General features: G+C 47.3%; 1 protein-coding gene across 1 annotated transcript in view; it reads right to left on the bottom strand.

Annotated features, from left to right (window-relative positions):
- MCRIP2 (MAPK regulated corepressor interacting protein 2) overlaps nt 1-18213 on the bottom strand; it is a 30588-nt gene extending 12375 nt beyond the window's left edge. The window contains exons 1-4 of the mRNA XM_075318237.1: nt 18082-18213; nt 17787-17883; nt 14781-14905; nt 11956-12051 (exon numbers count right to left, since the gene is read on the bottom strand). Of these exons, the coding sequence (XP_075174352.1) occupies nt 11956-12051; nt 14781-14905; nt 17787-17883; nt 18082-18133 (370 nt within the window). The 5' untranslated portion in view covers nt 18134-18213. The remainder of the gene's footprint in view (nt 1-11955; nt 12052-14780; nt 14906-17786; nt 17884-18081) is intronic.
- Between the last annotated feature and the right edge of the window lie 3631 nt (nt 18214-21844).

The following is a 21844-nucleotide window of genomic DNA, read 5'->3' as shown; positions in this document are numbered from 1 at the left end:
GCTCTCCAGAAGCCGCCTTTCGAGCCTCTGAAGGAAGTTTCCTTTTCTCGCCTGTCACAGAAGGTGGCAATTCTCGTTGCGATCACATCGCTTCGGCGAGTGTCTGAGCTGGCAGCTCTGTCATCCAAGGCTCCCTTCCTGGTGTTTCACCAGGACAAGGTAGTGCTGCGCCCCATTCCGGAGTTTCTCCCTAAGGTCGTATCCTCGTTTCATCTTAATCAGGATATCTCCTTACCGTCCTTTTGCACTCATCCGGTTCACCGGTATGAGAATGATTTACGTTTGCTAGATCTGGTGAGAGCACTCAGAATCTACATTTCCCGCACGGCGCCCATACGCCGTTCCGATGCCCTTGTCGCTGGTACGCGCAAGAGGTTGCAGGCTTCTAAAGCCACCCTGGCTCGATGGATCAAAGAACCAATTCTGGAAGCCTACCGTTCTGCAGGGCTTCCGGTTCTTTCAGGGCTGAAAGCCCATTCACCCAGAGCCGTGGGTGCGTCCTGGGCACTACGACACCAGGCTTCGGCTCAACAGGTGTGCCAGGCAGCTACCTGGTTGAGTCTGCACACTTTCACCAAACATTCTCAGGTGCATACCTATGCTTCGGCGGATGCCAGCTTAGGTAGAAGAGTCCTGCAGGCGGCAGTGATTTCCCCGTAGGGGAGGGCTGTTTTGCAGCTCTAACATGAGGTATTTATTTACCCACCCAGGGACAGCTTTTGGACGTCCCAATCGTCTGGGTCTCCCAATAGAGCGCTGAAGAAGAAGGGAATTTTGTTACTTACCGTAAATTCCTTTTCTTCTAGCTCTTATTGGGAGACCCAGCACCCGCCCTGTTGTCCTTCGGGATTTTTTTGTTGTTTGCGGGTACACATGTTGTTCATGTTGAACGGTTTTTCAGTTCTCCGATGTTACTCGGAGTTAATTTGTTTAAACCAGTTATTGGCTTTCCTCCTTCTTGCTTTGGCACTAAAACTGGAGAACCCGTGACACCACGGGGGGGGTATAGCCAGAAGGGGAGGGGCCTTGCACTTTTTAGTGTAGTGCTTTGTGTGGCCTCCGGAGGCAGTAGCTATACCCCAATCGTCTGGGTCTCCCAATAAGAGCTAGAAGAAAAGGAATTTACGGTAAGTAACAAAATTCCCTTCTTTATTCTCAAATATTCATAAATTTGCCTCTGCAAAGGAGACGTACTCACTGACGGATTAAATCTATCCACCTCACAGGTGTGACCTAGCAAGCTGCTCATTAGACAGCGTGATTAGTGCACAGGTGCGCCTGACTAGGGCACAATAAAATATACAGTTTTATCACACAGCACAATGCAACAGATATTGCAAGTTTTGGAGGGAGTGTACAATTGGCCTGTTGAGTGCAGGAATGGCCACCAGAGCTGTTGCCTCCTGTGATTTGAATGTTCATTTCTCTACCATACGTCGTCTCCAAAAGGAGTGTCAGGGAATTTTGTAGAACATCCACCCAGCCTCAACTGCAGACCACATATAACCCCACCAGCCCAGGACCTCCACAGCCAACATCTTCACTTCCAAAATTGTCTGAGGCTGGCCACATATACAATTTCTCATCTACTGCTAGTCATCCTCATCGGGGGTCTTCACCTGACTGCAGTTCGTAGTTGTAACCAACTTAAGTGGGCAAATGCTCACATTTGATGACATCTGGCACGTTGAAGAGATTTCTCTTCACGGATGAATCCTGGCTTTCACACCAAATACTGACCCCTCCAGGCACCCAATACTGTAAAACCGCACATTTTTAGAGTGGGGTGTTATTATGGCCAGACTAAAAGTCACACCTGTGCAACAATCCTGCTGTCCAAACAGCTTCTTGATATGCCGCACGTGTGCAGTGGATGGTGTTTCTCTCGTGGGAGAAAAACAAAAGCGTTGCATTTATATTTTTGTGCAGTATATATCTAGTCAGACAGTTTAAAAGTTAACATTCTGGCTGCCTGCAGTGGCCACAAGAGGGAGCTCCATGCATAGTGCTATATTACAGATGCGCAAGTTCACTGTAAGCTCCCTCTAGTGGTGACTGCAGATAAGAAAAATGGAGCTTTGCAGCAAGACAGATTTAATGCAAATAATCACTATAGCATTTTATCACCCATATTATAGCTGCAAGTTCAGAAAGCCTAAGCCATACCCCATGTGAACTGTTTTGTTTTTTTTTTTACTTTTTATTTTTTTGTCGTCGTCTCCTTTCCTCTTCTTCAAACCTTATGCTCTGCCCCCCCCCCCTCCCACCAGCAAATTGGACTTTGGTAGAATCTGGTTTATCATCAAACTTTTAAAACTACTAGTTATAATAAAGGATTACGGGGCGTTTTACTGAACAAATGTGTTACATGTTTACAAGCGGCTGCAGCGTTCCATTCTGTGCAGTGCAATGCTTCCTAACAAATTCTTTGATTGCCAAAAAACACTTAACCCCTTCCAAACTAGGCCAATTTTACTTTTCATATGAATAATACATTGATAGTTAAATCAGATATCTTTTTTCTGTAGTAATTTTGAATGCTGATATATAATATATAAAAAAAAAAATTTAATGGGTGGCAAAAAAAAAATAATTTTTTTTTTATATATTTATTATGTATTTTCCGGTGTATAAGACGACCCCCAACTTTTCCAGTTAAAATATAGAGTTTGGAATATATCGTATATACTCTAATATAAGCCGACCCGAGTAATGTCCCCATTGTTTAGCAATGTCCCCTGCTGTAATATGTCCATTGTTTAATAATGCCCTCCTGCTGGTTCCCCCCTTGTCCCCTATTATATACACAATAAGAAGGGAATTTTGTTTACTTACCGTAAATTCCTTTTCTTCTAGCTCCAATTGGGAGACCCAGACAGTGGGTGTATAGCTACTGCCTCTGGAGGCCGCACAAAGAACTACACTTAAAAGTGTAAGGCCCCTCCCCTTCTGGCTATACACCCTCCCGTAGGAGTACGGATTCCTCAGTTTTAGTACCAAAGCAAGAAGGAGGAAAGCCAATAACAGTTTCAAAAACAAATTCAATCCGATAACAAGATCGGAGAACTTAAGAAACAACATGAACAACATGTGCACCCGAAAAACGAAACCCTAAGAACAAAGGGCGGGTGCTGGGTCTCCCAATTGGAGCTAGAAGAAAAGGAATTTACGGTAAGTAAACAAAATTCCCTTCTTCTTTTTCGCTCCTAATTGGGAGACCCAGACAGTGGGACGTCCAAAAGCAGTCCCTGGGTGGGTAAAAAGATACCACATGAACGGGCTGTGAGACAGCCCTTTCCTACAGGTGGGCCACCGCCGCCTGAAGGACCTGTCTACCTAGGCTGGCATCTGCCGAAGCGTAGGTATGCACTTGATAGTGTTTGGTAAACGTGTGCAGACTCGACCAGGTAGCCGCCTGGCACACTTGCTGAGCCGTAGCCTGATGCCGCAATGCCCAGGATGCACCCACGGCTCTGGTAGAATGGGCCTTCAGTCCAGATGGAATCGGAAGCCCAGCAGAACGGTATGTGTGAAGAATTGGTTCCTTGATCCACCGCGCCAGGGTGGATTTGGAAGCTTGCGATCCCTTATGCTGACCAGCGACTAGGACAAAGAGCGCATCAGAACGGCGTAGAGACGCCGTGCGAGAAATGTAAATCCTGAGTGCTCTCACCAGGTCCAACAGATGTAAACCCTTTTCAAATTGGTGAACTGGAAGCGGACACAAAGATGGCAAAGTAATATCCTGATTAAGATGAAAGGAAGAAACCACCTTGGGAGAAAACTCTGGAATTGGACGCAGTACTACCTTGTCTTGGTGAAACACCAGGAAGGGAGATTTGCAAGATAACGCCGCTAGCTCGGACACTCTTCGAAGAGACGTGACCGCCACAAGAAAAACTACTTTTTGTGAAAGCCGAGAAAGGGAAACCTCTTTCAAAGGCTCGAAAGGCGGCTTCTGGAGAGCAATGAGAACCTTGTTCAGATCCCAGGGTTCCAATGGCCGTCTGTAAGGAGGAACGATATGAGAAACTCCTTGGAGAAACGTGCGTACTTTAGAAAGCCGTGCCAAGCGCTTCTGAAAGAATACGGATAGCGCGGAGACTTGACCCTTAAGAGAGCTAAGCGACAAACCTTTTTCCAACCCAGACTGCAGGAAGGAAAGAAAAATTGGCAATGCAAATGGCCAGGGAGAAAACCCTTGAGCCAAGCACCAAGCTAAGAATATCTTCCACGTCCTGTGATAGATCTTAGCTGAGGATGGTTTTCTAGCCTGTCTCATTGTGGCAACAACTTCATGAGATAAACCTGAGGCCGCTAGGATCCAGGACTCAATGGCCACACAGTCAGGTTCAGGGCCGCAGAATTCAGATGGAAAAACGGCCCTTGAGACAGCAAATCTGGACGGTCTGGTAGTGCCCACGGTTGGCCTACCGTGAGATGCCACAGATCCGGGTACCACGACCTTCTTGGCCAGTCTGGAGCGACGAGAATGGCTCGATGGCAGTCGGACCTGATTTTCCGGAGAACTCTGGGTAACAATGCTAGAGGTGGGAACACATAGGGGAGTCGGAATTGCGACCAATCCTGAACCAAGGCGTCTGCCGCCAGTGCTCGGTGATCGTGAGACCGTGCCATGAAAACTGGGACCTTGTTGTTGTGCCGTGACGCCATCAGATCGACGTCCGGCGTCCCCCAGCGGCAACAGATCTGCTGAAACACGTCCGGGTGAAGGGACCATTCTCCTGCGTCCATGCCCTGGCGACTGAGAAAGTCTGCTTCCCAGTTTTCCACGCCTGGGATGTGAACTGCGGATATGGTGGACGCTCTGCTTTCCACCCACGTCAAAATCCGCTGGACTTCTTGAAAAGCTTGGCGACTGCGTGTTCCCCCTTGGTGGTTGATGTACGCCACCGCCGTGGAATTGTCCGACTGAATCCGAATCTGCTTGCCTTCCAGCCATTGTTGGAAGGCTCGCAGGGCAAGATAGATTGCTCTGATTTCCAGAACATTGATCTGCAGGGTGGACTCTTCCTGAGTCCACGTCCCCTGAGCCCTGTGGTGGAGAAACACCGCTCCCCACCCTGATAGGCTCGCATCCGTCGTGACCACTGCCCAGGACGGGGGAAGGAACGACTTTCCCTGTGACAATGAGGTGGGGAGAAGCCACCAACGCAGAGAGTCCTTGGCAGTCTGAGAGAGGGAGACAGTCCTGTCGAGGGACGTCGATTTCCCATCCCATTGGCGTAGAATGTCCCATTGTAGAGGGCGCAGATGAAACTGCGCGAACGGGACTGCCTCCATTGCTGCTACCATCTTTCCTAGGAAATGCATGAGGCGCCTCAGTGAGTGCGACTGGCTCTGAAGGAGAGATTGCACTCCAGTCCGTAGCGAACACTGCTTGTCCAGTGGAAGCTTCACTATCGCTGAGAGAGTATGAAACTCCATGCCAAGATAAGTCAGAGATTGGGTCGGGGTTAGATGAGACTTTGGAAAGTTGATAATCCACCCGAAACTCTGGAGAGTGTCTAGTGCCACCTTCAGACTGTGCTGGCATGCCTCTTGAGAGGGTGCCTTTATAAGCAGGTCGTCTAGATACGGGATGACCGAGTGACCCTGCGAGTGCAGAACAGCTACTACTGCTGCCATGACTTTGGTGAAGACCCGGGGGGCTGTTGCCAGACCGAAAGGTAACGCTACGAACTGTAGGTGCTCGTCGTGTATGACGAAGCGTAGGAAACGCTGATGCTCTGGTGCAATCGGCACGTGGAGATACGCATCTTTGATATCTATTGATGCTAGAAAATCTCCTTGAGACATTGAGGCTATGACGGAGCGTAGGGATTCCATCCGGAACCTCCTGACTTTTACGTGTCTGTTGAGCAACTTTAGATCCAGGACGGGTCGATACGAACCGTCCTTTTTTGGGACCACAAACAGATTGGAGTAAAAACCGTGACCTTGTTCCTGAAGAGGGACGGAGGTCACCACTCCTTCCGCCTTTAGAGCGGCCACCGCCTGCAACAGAGCATCGGCTCGGTCTGGTGGTGGAGAAGTTCTGAAGAAACGAGTTGGCGGACGAGAACTGAACTCTATCCTGTACCCGTGAGACAGAATATCCCTCACCCAACGGTCTTTGACGCGTGACAGCCAAATGTCGCCAAAGTGGGAAAGCCTCCCACCGACCGCGGGTGTGGGAATTGGAGACTGCAAGTCAGGAGGACGCCGTCTTGGCAACGGTTCGTCCGGCTGTCCCTTTTGGGCGTGACTGAGACCTCCAAGAATCTGAGCGTCTCTGGTCTTTTTGAGTCTTTTTTGACGAGGCGAATTGGGACCTGCCCGGTCCTCGAAAGGACCGATAACCAGACTGACCCCTTCTCTGTTGGGGTTTGTTTTGTCTGTGTTGCGGTAAGGATGAGTCCTTACCCTTGGAGTGTTTGATGATTTCATCCAAACGCTCTCCAAACAATCGGTCACGAGAAAAAGGCAAATTGGTTAAGCACTTCTTGGAATGAGAATCTGCTTTCCAATGTCTCAACCACAGGGCCCTCCGCAAAACAACGGAGTTGGCTGACGCCACTGCCGTGCGGCTTGTAGCGTCAAGAACAGCATTAATCGCGTACGACGCGAATGCCGCCATTTGCGAGGTCAATGGTGCTACCTGCGGGGCAAATGCACGTGTGACTGAGTCGACTTGCGCAAGCCCGGCTGAGATAGCTTGGAGTGCCCATACGGCCGCAAAAGATGGCGCTAACGACGCTCCAATCGCTTCATAGATGGATTTCAGCCAGAGCTCCATCTGCCTGTCAGTGGCATCTTTAAGTGCCGCTCCATCTTCAACTGCAACCAAGGATCTAGCTGCAAGCCTGGAAATTGGAGGATCCACTTTTGGACCCTGGGTCCAACCCTTGACCACCTCAGGGGGAAAAGGATAGCGTGTATCTTTAAGCCGTTTAGAAAAACGCCTTTCCGGATAAGCGTGGGGTTTCTGGATTGCGTCTCTAAAGTCAGCGTGGTCCAGAAAAGTGCTTAATGTACGCTTAGGGTATCTGAAATGGATTCTCTCGTGCTGCGAAGCTGACTCCTCTACAGGAGGAGCTGGTGGGGAAATATTTAACATCTTATTGATGTTAAATATAAGATCATTAACTATGGCGTCACCATCTGGTGTATCTAGATTGAGAGCGGTCCCAGGATCAGAATCCTGATCAGTTACGTCCGCCTCATCACCCATAGATTCATCTCGCTGGGATCCTGACCATTGAGATGAATGTGAAGGCCCGTCATAGCGAGCCCGCTTAGGCTGCCCGGGGCCATCGTCCGAGTCAGAGTCTTCACCCTGAGGTGTATGTGCCCGTCCCGGAGCTTGGAGGTAATTCAGCTGAGGGGGACCAGGGGGCAATGATTGCACAGTGTCCGTGGCCTGAAGTACAGGCCTAGCTCGCAATGTGTCAAGAATTTGTGACATAGTGAGAGACATTCTGTCAGCAAAAGCTGCAAACTCAGTTCCTGTCACCTGGACAGCATTCACAGGTGGTACACCCTGGGTCACGTCCAGCAGAGGTCCCGACTGTGCAAGCGCCGCAGGGGCCGAGCACTGCACACAATGGGGGTCCGTGGAGCCTGCCGGTAGAAAAGTCCCACATGCGGTGCAGGAAGCGTATAATGTCTGTGCCTTGGCACCCTTGCGTTTTACGGACGACATGCTGCTGGCTCTCTGCAATGTGAGAGAGTCTATAGCCAAAGGGCGACCAGCGCTATGCAATACAAAGTATTTGTAGAAACAAAATACTAAGAATACTACTGGCACAAGAGGGGGTGAGCCCTGAGGGCTGCTTACCGCCCGCTGAATCGCGGGTAAGAGGCGCAGAATTCCTTGTCTGGGTCTCCCCGGCTCCCCTCTGCAGCTCAGCGTGTCAGCAGGAATGGCTGCCGGCGTCTGTGGAGAGGGGCGGTCCGTGGGAGTTCCTAAACAAAAGTGCGGGAAACAGTGTCCCCTCTGTGCCTATTGTGAGGGCTGGAGAATGTAAAAACGACTCCAGCCCTCGGCGCTGATGCACTGACCAGCGTCCCGCCCCTCTCCTGACTGGCAGGTCTGGGGGCGGGAACGAACGGAAGCAGGCCGCAAAAGCCGGGGACTCGAGTTATCAGCGCGGCCGCCGTAAAAGCGCGGCCCGCGCTGAAGTCCCCGGCGCACCATAAGTGCCAGCCGCGCCGCAGTCCCAGCGGCCGGCGCGACCGATTCCCAAAAGTGTGCCTGCTTCAGCGAAGCTGAATGAGGCCATGGCACAAGCGCCGCAGCGCTGATGTCCCCGGCGCACTACAACACCCAGCATGCTGCGGTGTGAGCGCCAAATGCACGGGGACACAGAGTACCTTGAGGAAGCAGGGCCATGTCCCTGATGTACTCCGCTCCATCCAGCATCTTCTCCAGGGGCTGTAGATGGAGCACGGTCTCAGTGCCTGGAGACCAGTAAATCCCACTTCACCCAGAGCCCTGTAAAAAGGGATGGGGAAGGAATCAGCATGTGGGCTCCTGCCGCCGTACCCGCAATGGGTACCTCAACCTTACAAACACCTCCGACATACAGTGGGGTGAGAAGGGAGCATGCTGGGAGCCCTGTATGGGCCCTCTTTTCTTCCATCCGACATAGTCAGCAGCTGCTGCTGACTAAAAACAATGGAGCTATGCGTGCGTGTGTGACCTCCTTCGCACAAAGCTAAAACTGAGGAATCCGTACTCCTACGGGAGGGTGTATAGCCAGAAGGGGAGGGGCCTTACACTTTTAAGTGTAGTTCTTTGTGCGGCCTCCAGAGGCAGTAGCTATACACCCACTGTCTGGGTCTCCCAATTAGGAGCGAAAAAGAAAAGATATTCTCATCTGTCCTCAGTTCCCACAGTGCCTCCTTGCAGTCCGCAGGCACATAGACCTCTCTGTGGTAGCATCCGTGCACGGTGCCGCCGCTGCAGGATATTGCCATGGCTTTACTGCAGTTGAATGCTTTACAGCGCCAGAAAGCATTCAGCAGCGGTGGCCCTGTGTATTGAACGCGATCATGGAGGAGTGCTTCTTGTGGATCGCAGGCACATAGACCCCTTCATGATTGCGTCCAATACACAGGGCCGCCACTGTTAGCGCTTTACTGCAGCTGAATGCTTTGTGGGGCCGTAAAGCATTCAACTGCAGTAAAGCCATGACGACATCCTGCTGCGGCCGCTCCGTGCATTGGACACTATCATGGAGGGGGTGTGTGCCTGCGGATTGCAGGAAGCAGCTGGAGGCACCGCAGGAACGGAGGACAGGTGAGAATATCTTTTATTGTGTGTAAAGCCATGACGGCACCGTGCACTGCCATTAAAGACGACATCTGGCATATAAGACTACCCCTAATTTTTTAGAATATTTTTAGGGGTTAAAAAAAAAAGTCGTCTTATACGCCGAAAAATATGCTGTATACATACACACACACTTTTTTCACCTATTAAAAAGTTACAAATATATATATATATATATATATATATATATATATATATATATATATATATATAATGTATATTTTAATTAAATTTGTGGCTACATCAGTCTTTTTCTACCTAAAATCCGCTTGCAATACTCCTACCTGCCGATAATCTGAAGAGGTGCCAGGGATTAAACTTTGGCGCCACATCATGCTGCAACTATAACATTGGGCCACACCTAAAAATCAGAAAATGTGCCAGGCATGACGACAGACAGCAAGAGGATTGTATGGTTCCCGCCCCGCGGGTGCACACTGCCAATGTGGCTGCTTGGTCCGCCTTTTGTGAATTTATTCGCTCATTTTTAGTTTTATTATTTTTAGTCCCCTAAGAAGACTTGAACTTGCAAATGGATCGCCAGGTTGATTGACCTGTCTACACATGGTCACCATATCATACGCCTTAAGGTCGCTGATTGTCAGTGGCATGTGGTCAAAGGGTTATCTACTTATGACCCAATAAACGCCATATTGCTTGGCTATGACAAGGGGAGCCACATAGGGGGAGGGGGACACAGAGTATGGAGCCCGTAATGTGGCTTTTTAAGGCTCTTCCCCACTGTTTAAGCTCAATTGAGGGAGCCCCTTCACGCTAAGATTCATTATTCATTACATGCTGAAGTAACATTTCATTGGAATTTCAACCAAAACATGGACTCTATAACTTCTATGAGGTAGAGAAGTCTTTGGGTTTCCTCAGAACCCTGCTAAGACTTCCTCCTCTACCCCCTCTAGAATGACGGCTCAGGAATACGCCCTGGAATAATCTAGACAGGAGAGAAATGTGCGGCTTTGGATCAATTAACAGGCACGATGCGGATAATGTCGAGGCCTAGCTCTGTGATCAGTGCTGTGGAGCCATCTTTTCCTTAGTTGTCATGGTTACAATGATCAGGGAAAGGGAGCAGTCTGAGGGCCATGGTGCTAAAGGGAGACAGGATCTTGACGACTGAGCCACTTTCCCAGATTAGGTGGCCGCGTCACGACTAATCGGCTTACAGGGCTTAAACCAAATACACTCACTTCATATATAAAAAGGTGTCAGTGCTATAAAGAGGGCGCCCATCACTGAAGGAAAGCTAAAGAGTCATGGGAAATAGGGGTATTCTTCATTTACAGCAAACACTGGAAAAAATATAATCATACATAAAATTTACCTTTTAATTATTATATATATATATACACATACATACATACACACACTAATATATATATATATATATATATATATATATATATATATATACATACATACACAATTATATATATATATATATATATACACACATACATTTATATATAATGTATATATTATATATACATATACACACACATTATATATATACATACATACATTTTATAATTATATATATATATATATATATATATATATATATATATATATATATATATATATATATATATATATATATATATATATATACATATACACACACACACACACACATATACATATACACATATACACACATACAAATATAAGCTGACCAGAGTGTAAGCCAAGACCCCTAATTTTACCACAAAAAAGAAAACTTACTGAGTTGAGTATGAGCATAGGGTGGCAAATTTCAAAAAGTAAAATAGCCCCATACTGGTACCCCCCCACACCACCTTGTAGTAATGTGCCCCATCCTGGATTCTCCCTTGTAGAAAGGTGCCCCATCCTTGTGCCCTGTAGTAATGTGCCCATCGTTCAGCAATGTTCTCATTCCAGTCCCCTTATTGTCCCCCATTATGCCATTGTTCACATACACTCAAAAAATTATTCTCTCCTGTCCTCCGTTCCTGCAGTGTCCTCTTACATGCTTCTTGCAGACCACAGGCACATAGACCCCTCTATGATCTCGTCCAGTGCACGGTGATGCCATCTACAGGCATCGCTTTACTGCGATTGACTGGTTTGCATCACTGTAAACCATTCAACTGCAGTAAAGTGATGATGGTAGACGGCAGCATCAGCCCCGTGCACCGGACGCGATCATGCAGGGGACTAGGCGCCTGCGATCCACAAGAAAAAGGTAAGAGGACACCTCAGGAACAGAGGACAAGTGAGAATAATTTTTTTGGGGGGGGAACCTCATTCGAGTATAATATATATATATATATATATATATATATATATATATATATATATATATATATATATATATATATAAATAAATAAATAAATATGGGCTGAAAATAACTCAGCTTATATACAGTATGTAGTTTATTACATATCACAAACAAAAACAAAACTACCACATCCATATTAAACCTTTACAGTCTGTATTAAAAATATGCACCTCTGCCCGCTTCCCCAATGACAACCATTTCCTGACTTGTGTCGACGCAGCACAAGGAGGGTCAAAGATTAAACAATCAGCAGCAGTAAATCTACAATATGTGAGGAGAACATTGGTTATAAGATCTTACTCTTAAGAGATGGACTTGGGGTCTGATCCTGATATTGTTGGGGTCCACATCCGTTGAGTTCTGGTTTCTCCAGCTGATGCTGCACCTCTTGCCAGGCTGATGGAGACACGCAAGAAAGGTCAAAAATAGCAGTGAAATGTTGAATGTGCTACGATTAAGGCTATAATCACTTGTGCATATTATTTAAAGCCTCTGCCACACAAAAAACGTACGTGTCACACGTTCCGTTTTTCGGGTCCGTGTTCCGTTTTTTTTATGGACGTTTCTCCGGTACGTGTGACATCCGTGTGATGGCGTACACTCGCCGTGTGTGAGTGTGGAATGTCTGTGTATGCGTGAGATACGTACGTGTAATGTCCGTGTGGTGTCCGTTTGAAATGATCCGTGTGTGTGGAAAAATGTTGTTGATACATACCCGCTGACAGCCGACACAGACAGACGCGCGATGAGAATGAACTTCACCCAACTTCATTGTCATACCACGGCTCTGTCTGTGTGTGGCATCCTGATTAGCGGTCACCCGCGAAGGACTCACTGGTGACCGATAATCCCCTGAGTGACTGAAGTTAGCGGCGTGATTACTGCTGCCGTCACTCAGGCTACCCGCGGCTAGCTGGAGTTCTCCACCTGAGACCACAACTCACCTGTGACTTTTTTGCAGATCGCTCAGCTCACTTCAGTCACTTGGGCGACTTGCTGTCACAGTTGAAGGATCCAGCGGTGGCCGCGAGTAACATGAATGACGTCATCGCTGATTGCGCGGCTTACCTCAGTTGCTGCGTGGAGCTGACAGAGCGGTCATGGTATGTAGCCACTCCTGTCACATTCATGTAGCAGAGCTGAGAGCGTCGTGGGCCCTCCATGGATTACGCCGAACCTGGATGGGTATTTGTGGCTTAATAAAGTGGTGAAAGAGGGTGTTTGTTTTTGTGTATTATTCCAAATAAAGGATTTTTCGTTGTGTGTGTTTATTTTCTTTAACTTACAGGTTAATCATGGAAGGTATCTCGGGGAGACGCCTGCCATGATTAACCCCTTATTACCTCGACTGCCACCGCACCAGGGCAATTCGGGATGAGCTGGGTAGAGTCCCGGAAATGTCGCATCTAATGGATGCGGCAATTCTAGGCGGCTGCTGGCTGATATTGTTAGGCTGGGTGGCTCCCCATAACGTGGAGCCCCCCATCCTGAGAATACCAGCCTTCAGCCGTGTGGCTTTATCTTGGCTGGTATCAAAATTGGCGGGGACCGCACGCCGTTTATTTTTAAATTATTTATTTATTTTACTGCAAGATATAGACCCGCCCACCGGCGGCTGTGATTGGTTGCAGCGAGACAGCTGTCACTCAGCGTGGGGGCGTGTCTGACTACAACCAATCATAGGTGCCGGTGGGCTGAGGAAGCAGTGAATACGAGATTGAATAATGAGCGGCCGGCATTTTCAAAAAAATAAAAGCCGCTGGAGGTTTTTGACAGCTGTGCAGCGCCACGCCAGTGATCGGGGATCGGTGAGTATGCGAGAGGGGGAGAGACCGACCCGACGGACAGAGAGAGGGACAGACAGACAGAGTGACCATCTGACGGCGAAAGATACCGACCGACCAACCGAGGGAGATTGACCGACATCGCATCCAAAATTCACCAAAAAAAAAAACCCCGCACACAGACGGTACGGATAAAACACGGACATGCTCCGTGTCACATACGTGCAGGCACGGACCCATTGACTTTAGGGGGTCCGTGCCTGCGTGATCCGGAGAAAAACGGACATATTGAGAGTGTGGAAAAACGGACACACGTACAAACGACACGGACACACGTTCCGTGTAGTTTTACGTGTGTGTCTGTTACCATAGAGTTACATTGGTGTACGTGTCTCAGTACGTACAAAAATGTACCAAACACGTACTAGCGGCACGGATGTGTGTCGGAGGCCTAAAGTATCCTGACTGATGGGGCCTCCACTCTACATCCATTCTGATGAAAGTGCAGCGCTCGGCCATCTCTGGTGGTCCCATTAAAGGGAACCTGTCAGCAGAAATGTCCCCTAAAACCTAACAGATTCCCCCTCTGCAGCTCCTGGGCTGCATTCTATAAAGGTCCCTGTTATGATTGTGCCCACTTTCTGACCGAAAAAAAGTGTTTATAAAGTTGTACCTTTTTGGCTTCTGATTCTGTAAATCTGTCACGGGGGCGGGCTGCCTGATGGCCGTTACTCTGCCCCCTGGTCCTGTATGCCGCCCCCATCGCTGATTTCAATACTTCTGGACGCCGCCCACTGCTCCAGCCATCCCTGCGCATGCCCAGTGCTCATCTCTCGTGGATGAGCACTGTGCCTAGCGTCACCGCTGGTGACGTGCACGCAGGGTTAAGATTATGGGCGGTGCTGTGATGTTTATTCCTAAGCAACCGCCCATAATCGCGGGACCGCGCTTTCCCCCTCGGCCTGCTTCTTTCTGCGCAAGCGCGCTGCTGCTGACCCCCACGTCACCTCCTTCCCATCTTGCCCCGAGGCAGGAAATAGATGGGAAGAGCGCGGAAGCAGGAAGCACGAAGCAGGCCGAGGGGGAATGCGCGGTCCCAGCCCAGGAGCTGCAGAGGGGGAATCTGTTAGGTTTTAGGGGACATTTCTGCTGACAGGTTCCCTTTAAGGATGAATCTAGCAGATGTGCTTGGTGTCCGGATCCCCCAGATTGGGATTCTTATTGAATAATTTTCACACCTCTCTAACCTAAGAACAGTCTGGTCACTTAATAATGGTAAATTGGTTGGGAAATCGCTCTCCTGAGACCCCGAAACATGGCAGCCACTGTGCTTAGTCTTACCCTGATATACAAAGCGGACGTTCTCCTCGTGGGCCGGTGTGTATACCTCCTCCTCTGACGTGGGGCTTAGGGATGCGCTGCGCTTGCCGTTCACACGACTGAACACTAGTTTTGGAGTAGAAGAGCTGTAATAAGGAAAAAAAAAAAAACAAAAAAAAAAAAAAAAAAAAACAGATCTGGGTCATAAGAAAAATGGTGTCCAGGCAGTGGCCCACAGCAACAGAAATTATATATATATATATTATATATATATATATATTTGTGAGCCCCAATGGGGACAGTGTTGCCAATGTATGTGAAGCGCTGTGGAATTGATAGCGCTATATAAATGAATATATATATATATATCAGTCAAATGCAAAAAAATGAAAACTATGAGGAGTATTGTGACATTCACCCGAAAAATTATTATATCGAGGGAGGACTCAACTCCTGGAATGAAACGCACCCAGAACATCTGCAATACTTCCCACGTCGGCCACTATGCTCTGAAAAACAAAATATACTGGACGGTTTCAGAACTGGAAAGTTTTTTGCACAGTGAATGATCCTGTTCGGCTTCAGAGTTCTCGTGTCACATATAGGTGCTGATTCTGCAGCCATGGATACCATAGTAAGCAGCAATAGATTTGGACAACCTTCCCCCCCCCCTCCCCCAAAAAAAAAAAAAAAAAAAAAAAAAAAGGGCAAAGCAAAAATTATATTCATTCCTGGTTTCGTAGCTCAGATCCGCACACTTGAACAGACTGATAGGGGCGCTGCTCCAGCTGCATATACCCTTCTACCCACATATAGGAGAGGGGGGGAGGTAATAGTTCAGTGGGGGATAGCTGCTGATACCGCCCACTAGTAGGGAGCAGCTTACACAAGGTCAAACTGGACAATTGAGTGAATTCAAACAAGATCCAAGGGAGAACAGGTCACCAGTATGCACAGCCATCAAGACAAAGTCCCTATAGGTTTTATTCCCATAAGCTTTTTTTAAGGTGGAATTAAACCTGCAATCATTTTGGTCACTTATTTATACTGCAATACATAGGAGATTGTAAATGTCCCTATGAAACCTGGCCACAAGAGAGTACAAAGAAGGCAGCAACAGTGGTCTTCAGTAGACACCCCCCCCCCAGCTGCCATGGCAAATAATAATATTTATTCATTTATATAGCGCTGTTAATTCCACAGCTCTTTACATATATTGTGAGCCCCAATGGGGACAGTATTGCCAATCTAAATTCCCTATCAGTATGTTTTTGGAGCAAAGCATCAGCCCCCTGTGCACCTGCCCAAATCAACAGGTCACTCCAACAGCCATTTCAAGGCTTGATCTCAGGGACTGCCTCCGACCAGAGCAGCGGTGAGGCATCTGCTGCCTCAATACATTGGTCTCCTATGGACAACATGTCTCCATGGCCAGCAGTGGCTAGTCCAGGTGGTCTTCTACATCTCACAATGCACATAGGCATCAAAACCCTCGGGTGTTTGGCAGGGCCCAACTTGCTTAGGGGAGCGAGGCAATTTGGGTAACACATTTAGTTCTGGTCAGAGTGGTGTAAACAGGGGCACAGTGGGACCTCACCCCAGACCCCGCGTAACTCTGGGCCTCACCCTAGACCCCGCGTAACCCTGGCCCATTACACAAATAACTGGAAAAGCAAAATTATCGTCATCAGGGTGGATACCAGGGTGTCAGAGGAGAGACCCTGTTCACTTTTGATTTTCCCTCTCCACACCTTTAAAAAATAAGAAATAGAATAAAAAAAAAAAAAAAAAACCACAACAAAAAAAACACACTTTTTGGAGGGAGGGGTTTGAAGGGAACATGACCAAAAACAGCGATTATGCCATTTAAATCTTTGTCTATTTCTGTGTTTACCGCATGGGATATATATTCTAATATTCAGACAGTTATGCAGCAGAGATACCATGTTGAGGAAAAAAATAAATATATAGAGGGGAAAAAAATGTTAATTTGGGGAATAGGGTGTGGAAATATTTTCTTTTTGAGTGACCCTAAGCAATACTGTGGTGTTACGCTACATTGTAAAATTTTCTATGAAGCGCATATGTAGGCGAAGGTTCATGGGTGTACAAACATGGCGGACACAGGGTCCTTCACTAGCCCTCCCCCTTTCTCCTGGCAGCCCTAGTAATGCCATGCAGGGGTCAGTGGGTGGTGGCGGTGGTGTTCAGAGGGAACGCCTCTCCTTTTCCAAACTCTTAAAATGCCGCTGTTACGCAATGACAGCAGCATCTAAAAAGGTTAAACTGCTGCAGGGAAAAAAAAAAGCATAGCCATGATGGCAGAAATCAGTCTGTATATATGGCAGATATCAGTCTGTATATATGGCTTATATGGCAGATATCCGTCTATATATTTGGCTTGTATGGCAGATATCGCATAGTAAGCCTAGGCAGACTTGGCTGGGCCTAAGCACTTGCCAAGGTTCACAAAGTGCTGGCGCCGTCCCTGACCCCCATTTACAAGTCCACATTAATAGGATCAGCCTGTAATCCTGAGCCGCGTCAATACAAACCCATGACCCTCGCTCATCACCAGCCTTGTACTTTATACCCTCTACATGAAGAATCTGCTCAGTGTGAACCAGAACATATCACCACCACATTTATCGAAAGCAGTCACTGAAGGGTTAAGATAGTCCACCCCCCCTCCCTACCCCCATCACTCCCACTGCCTTAGTCCAGCCCTCCATGTAAAAAAAAAAAGCCATGTGACAATGACACTGTGCGCATGGTAACCTCTGCACAAGGTCACGCTGCGCCGGTGCCTTACACACCCCCCCCTATCTACGTAAATGGGGATCGGAGCCAATTCCGATCCTGGCTCAACTGTGCACCCCAGAAAGTACGGGGTTAAATAATTTAAAATCCTCAGGGGAAAAAAAATAAATAAATAAAAATAATGCACTTTTAACCCTTTCCTCTCCAGAGTGCACAGTTAGAGACGGTCACCACTCCTGCAATGTCCTATCCCCTATGTGTACCGACCTTGGGAGGGGGTCCCAGCCGTTGGGGGAGGTGGGGATCAGCAGCTGCTGCTTGCTCTTCAGCTCCTGCAGCTTAGTGTCAATCTGCTGCTTGGGACCTGGAAAGGAAACACAATTATCAATATGGAATGCAAGTGATACATTGTAGCAGTGGGTCATAATACAGACAGGTAACAGCAGCAGGGAGGGAGCACAGGACCCCAGATCAGGGAGCACAGCTCCTGGGATCACTGCAGGGCTGTAATAACATTATAATGGCCACCTGGGAGCTCAGCCCAAGCTGCAGCAGGGGGTACCTGTTCTCCTCTGGGTGGTCAGCTTGCTGGGTCCTCGGGTGATGGTGTACATGACGGGGGAGGGGAGCACTTGTAGGATGCGAGGCCCCCAGTAGGATGAGCAGGCTGCCTGTGACTTTTGACTGCATGAGCTGGCTCTTTAAGAAGGCATGTGCTGTAAGCCACGCCCCCTCTCTCTTCTTAAAGGGGCCGCCTCCTTATCTAACACATTGTGCAATACTGTCTGTAGTTTGTAGATTTTTTTTTTCCTGTGATGTTACTATAGACAATGCTATGTTTACACAACCAGGATTTGTATAAACTTGTAATTATTCATGCCCAAAATATTCAAATTGCCTTCCAACACCCCATGAAAAAGCAATTGTGATATTGGGTCACCTTAAAGGGGGAGGGGGTTGCCCCCCATTGCAAAAAAAATGTAACAAGGTGCAATCGCATTGAGGCAGATGCATTAAATATGATGCTGGGATGCAAGATCTGCGCAGCAACATTGAAATCTCCACATTCCATAACTAAAGTAATCATTTCAATGGACCAAGCCACAATCTTATGTGTATGGAGGTGGGGGGACCTCCAGAAAATGGTATCTGATCTGCAGCAGGAGGTTCTACAGGAGGAGCTGATCAGACTCATATTCATTTTTGTGGGTCAAGATTAAGCAAAGCTTGCAATGTATTCATAGAAATCTCTGGTGTTTGTATTGATATAAGTCCAGTGGACGATATTACTATTGATTGACAGTTTTCCCTGTATGACTTTGCATGTAGAGATAGCTGTCAATCACTAGTAGGACCGCCCACTGGACTCATGCAGACTAACACCAGGGATTTCAGTGATCATCAGTCTTCGCTATATGACTATGGTGCATGTAGATATAGCTGTCAATTACTGAATAGGACCGCCCACTGGACTCATAAGCATACAAAGGCCAGGGATTTCAGTGATTGTCAGTCTCCCTTTACGCTGAAATAGCTGTCAATCACTGAGAAGAACCGCCCACTGGACTCCTATGCATAGAAAGATCAGGGATTTCAGTGATTGTCTATCTTCTCTATATGCCAAGATAGCTATCAATCCTGAAAAGCCCCGCCCACTGGACTCATGCATACAAAGACCAGGGATTTCAGTGATTGTCATTCTTCCCTATATGCCAAGATAGCTGTCAATCAATGAGTAGGACCACCCACTGGACTTAAACATACAAAGATCAGGGATTTCATTGATTGTCAGTCTTACCTATATGCCGAGATAGCTGTCAATTACTGAGTAGGAACACCCACTGGACTTAAACATACAAAGATCAGGGATTTCAGTGATTGTCAGTCTTACCTATATGCCGAGATAGCTGTCAATCACTGAGTAGGAACACCCACTGGACTCCTGCATACAAAGACCAAGGAATTCAGTGATTGTCATTCTTCCCTATATGCCAAAATAGCTGTCAGTCACTGAGTAGGACCGCCCACTGGACTCCTGCATACAAAGACCAGGGATTTCAGTGATTTTCATTCTTCCCTATATGCCAAAATAGCTGTCAATCACTGACTAGGACCGCCCACTGGACTCATGCATACAAAGACCAGGGATTTCAGTGATTTTCATTCTTCCCTATATGCCAAAATAGCTGTCAATCACTGACTAGGACCGCCCACTGGACTCATGCATACAAAGACCAGGGATTTCAGTGATTTTCATTCTTCCCTATATGCCAAAATAGCTGTCAATCACTGACTAGGACCGCCCACTGGACTCATGCATACAAAGACCAGGGATTTCAGTGATTTTCATTCTTCCCTATATGCCAAAATAGCTGTCAATCACTGACTAGGACCGCCCACTGGACTCCTGCATACAAAGACCAGGGATTTCAGTGATTTTCATTCTTCCCTATATGCCAAAATAGCTGTCAATCACTGACTAGGACCGCCCACTGGACTCATGCATACAAAGACCAGGGATTTCAGTGATTTTCATTCTTCCCTATATGCCAAAATAGCTGTCAATCACTGACTAGGACCGCCCACTGGACTCATGCATACAAAGACCAGGGATTTCAGTGATTGTCTTCCCTGTATGGCGAGATAGCTGTCAATCACTGACTAGGACCGCCCACTGGACTCATGCATACAAAGACCAGGGATTTCAACTAATATAATAGAAGTTATAATTAGTCTTTTCCTAAAAACCTACATATCTTTCTGCTGATCTTCTCTATTTTGTGCTGTTTGCAGACCAGACTCATGTGCAATGTTATAGGTTCCCTTTAAGGAGGTACGACGTCTCCATGCAGACAGAATGGTAATGTCTCTACAATAGGACTGCCGCTTATCTCTGTGGAGCACAGACGATGGGAGGGCGGCTCAGCCGGTATTACGGATTATTGCATCAGTGACGGTGTCAGACGTGCTATTACATTCATATAATCCGTAGGGAAACACCTCCCGATCCACAGCGATCCCCGATCCCCCCCCCCCCCACACACACACTCACCCAGCTCAGCCCAATCCACGGGATTGCTACAGAGAGGATCAGCGGCAATCAGGCGCCGCTTATCTGTGGGAATCGGGCTAAATCCAACCGGTCCAGTCCGCACATTTTCCCCCTATTGAGCCCATATTCCAAAACCTCTGCTTGCTGTCAACTAATAGAACTAATGCTTAAAATCTTTACATACAGAACAAATACTACTCACAGCAGAGGGTTTGTTACAATGTATCCAACTGAAAAAATAAAAAGAAACCTATGATCAGAATATCTGGATTCAGGGTGACACATTTTACCATATTTGTAAATATTCTTCAGAACGTCCATAGGCTCCGAGAAAGGGGGACATGGACGGAAAAGGGGCGCAGTTCCCATTTTGGAGGATATTGGCAATAATGTCTGTTATCCTGCAACTGATACATTGTAACAAACTATAAAAATGGGAGATTTGCTTTGTGCTGCTGAGGGGTTTGGGGTTCCTTACAGCAGTCAGAATATGAGTGGCTTCCTTGTTCTCTTATATAATCCAGAATATTTGATATTCTGGAAGCTGTCAGGTCCAATTGGTGGACCCCCTACCCCCAAATGGCAGACAATAGGGTAAGGTGCAATCCTCAAAGGAAACATCCCCACATCCGGCACAGGCCCTACCCAAGGTCGTGATATCTCTCCTCAAGGTGACCAGTCTGCAGACTCAGGCCTCTCATCCTAGATATGTGGTCTTTGTAGGGTTAATGGTGGGCTCCCAAGGCATGTGCTGCTCTATGACAGCTGGTCCTCACCATGTGGGACTCAAGGTCACAACCAGCATTGGGGAGAAGATGACAGATTGTGCAAGTCTAAACCTAAACTCTGCAAGAAATCTTATAAGATCAGCTATTAGATGGAAGGTCCTGATAGGACGGTGCTGCCACCATCAGATCTGCATGGATCAGAGCTAGATAGATAGATGGATGGATAGACGGATAGACAGATAGAAGGATAGATAGATAGATAGATAGATAGATAGATAGATAGATAGATAGATAGATATATGATAGATAGATAGAGGGATAGATAGATAGATAGATGGGGATAGATATATGGGGATGGATAGATAGATAGAGGGATAGATAGAGGGATAGATAGAGGGATAGATAGATATATGATAGATAGATAGAGGGATAGATAGATAGATGGGGATAGATATATGGGGATGGATAGATAGATAGAGGGATAAATAGATAGATAGGTAGATAGTTAGATAGGGATGGATAGATAGATATTGGATGGATAGATA

Source organism: Anomaloglossus baeobatrachus, chromosome 7 (genome assembly GCF_048569485.1).
Source record: "Anomaloglossus baeobatrachus isolate aAnoBae1 chromosome 7, aAnoBae1.hap1, whole genome shotgun sequence".
Lineage (NCBI taxonomy): Eukaryota > Metazoa > Chordata > Amphibia > Anura > Aromobatidae > Anomaloglossus > Anomaloglossus baeobatrachus.
Note: the sequence above shows the minus strand (reverse complement) of the source record. Positions and strands in the feature narration are given on the sequence as shown.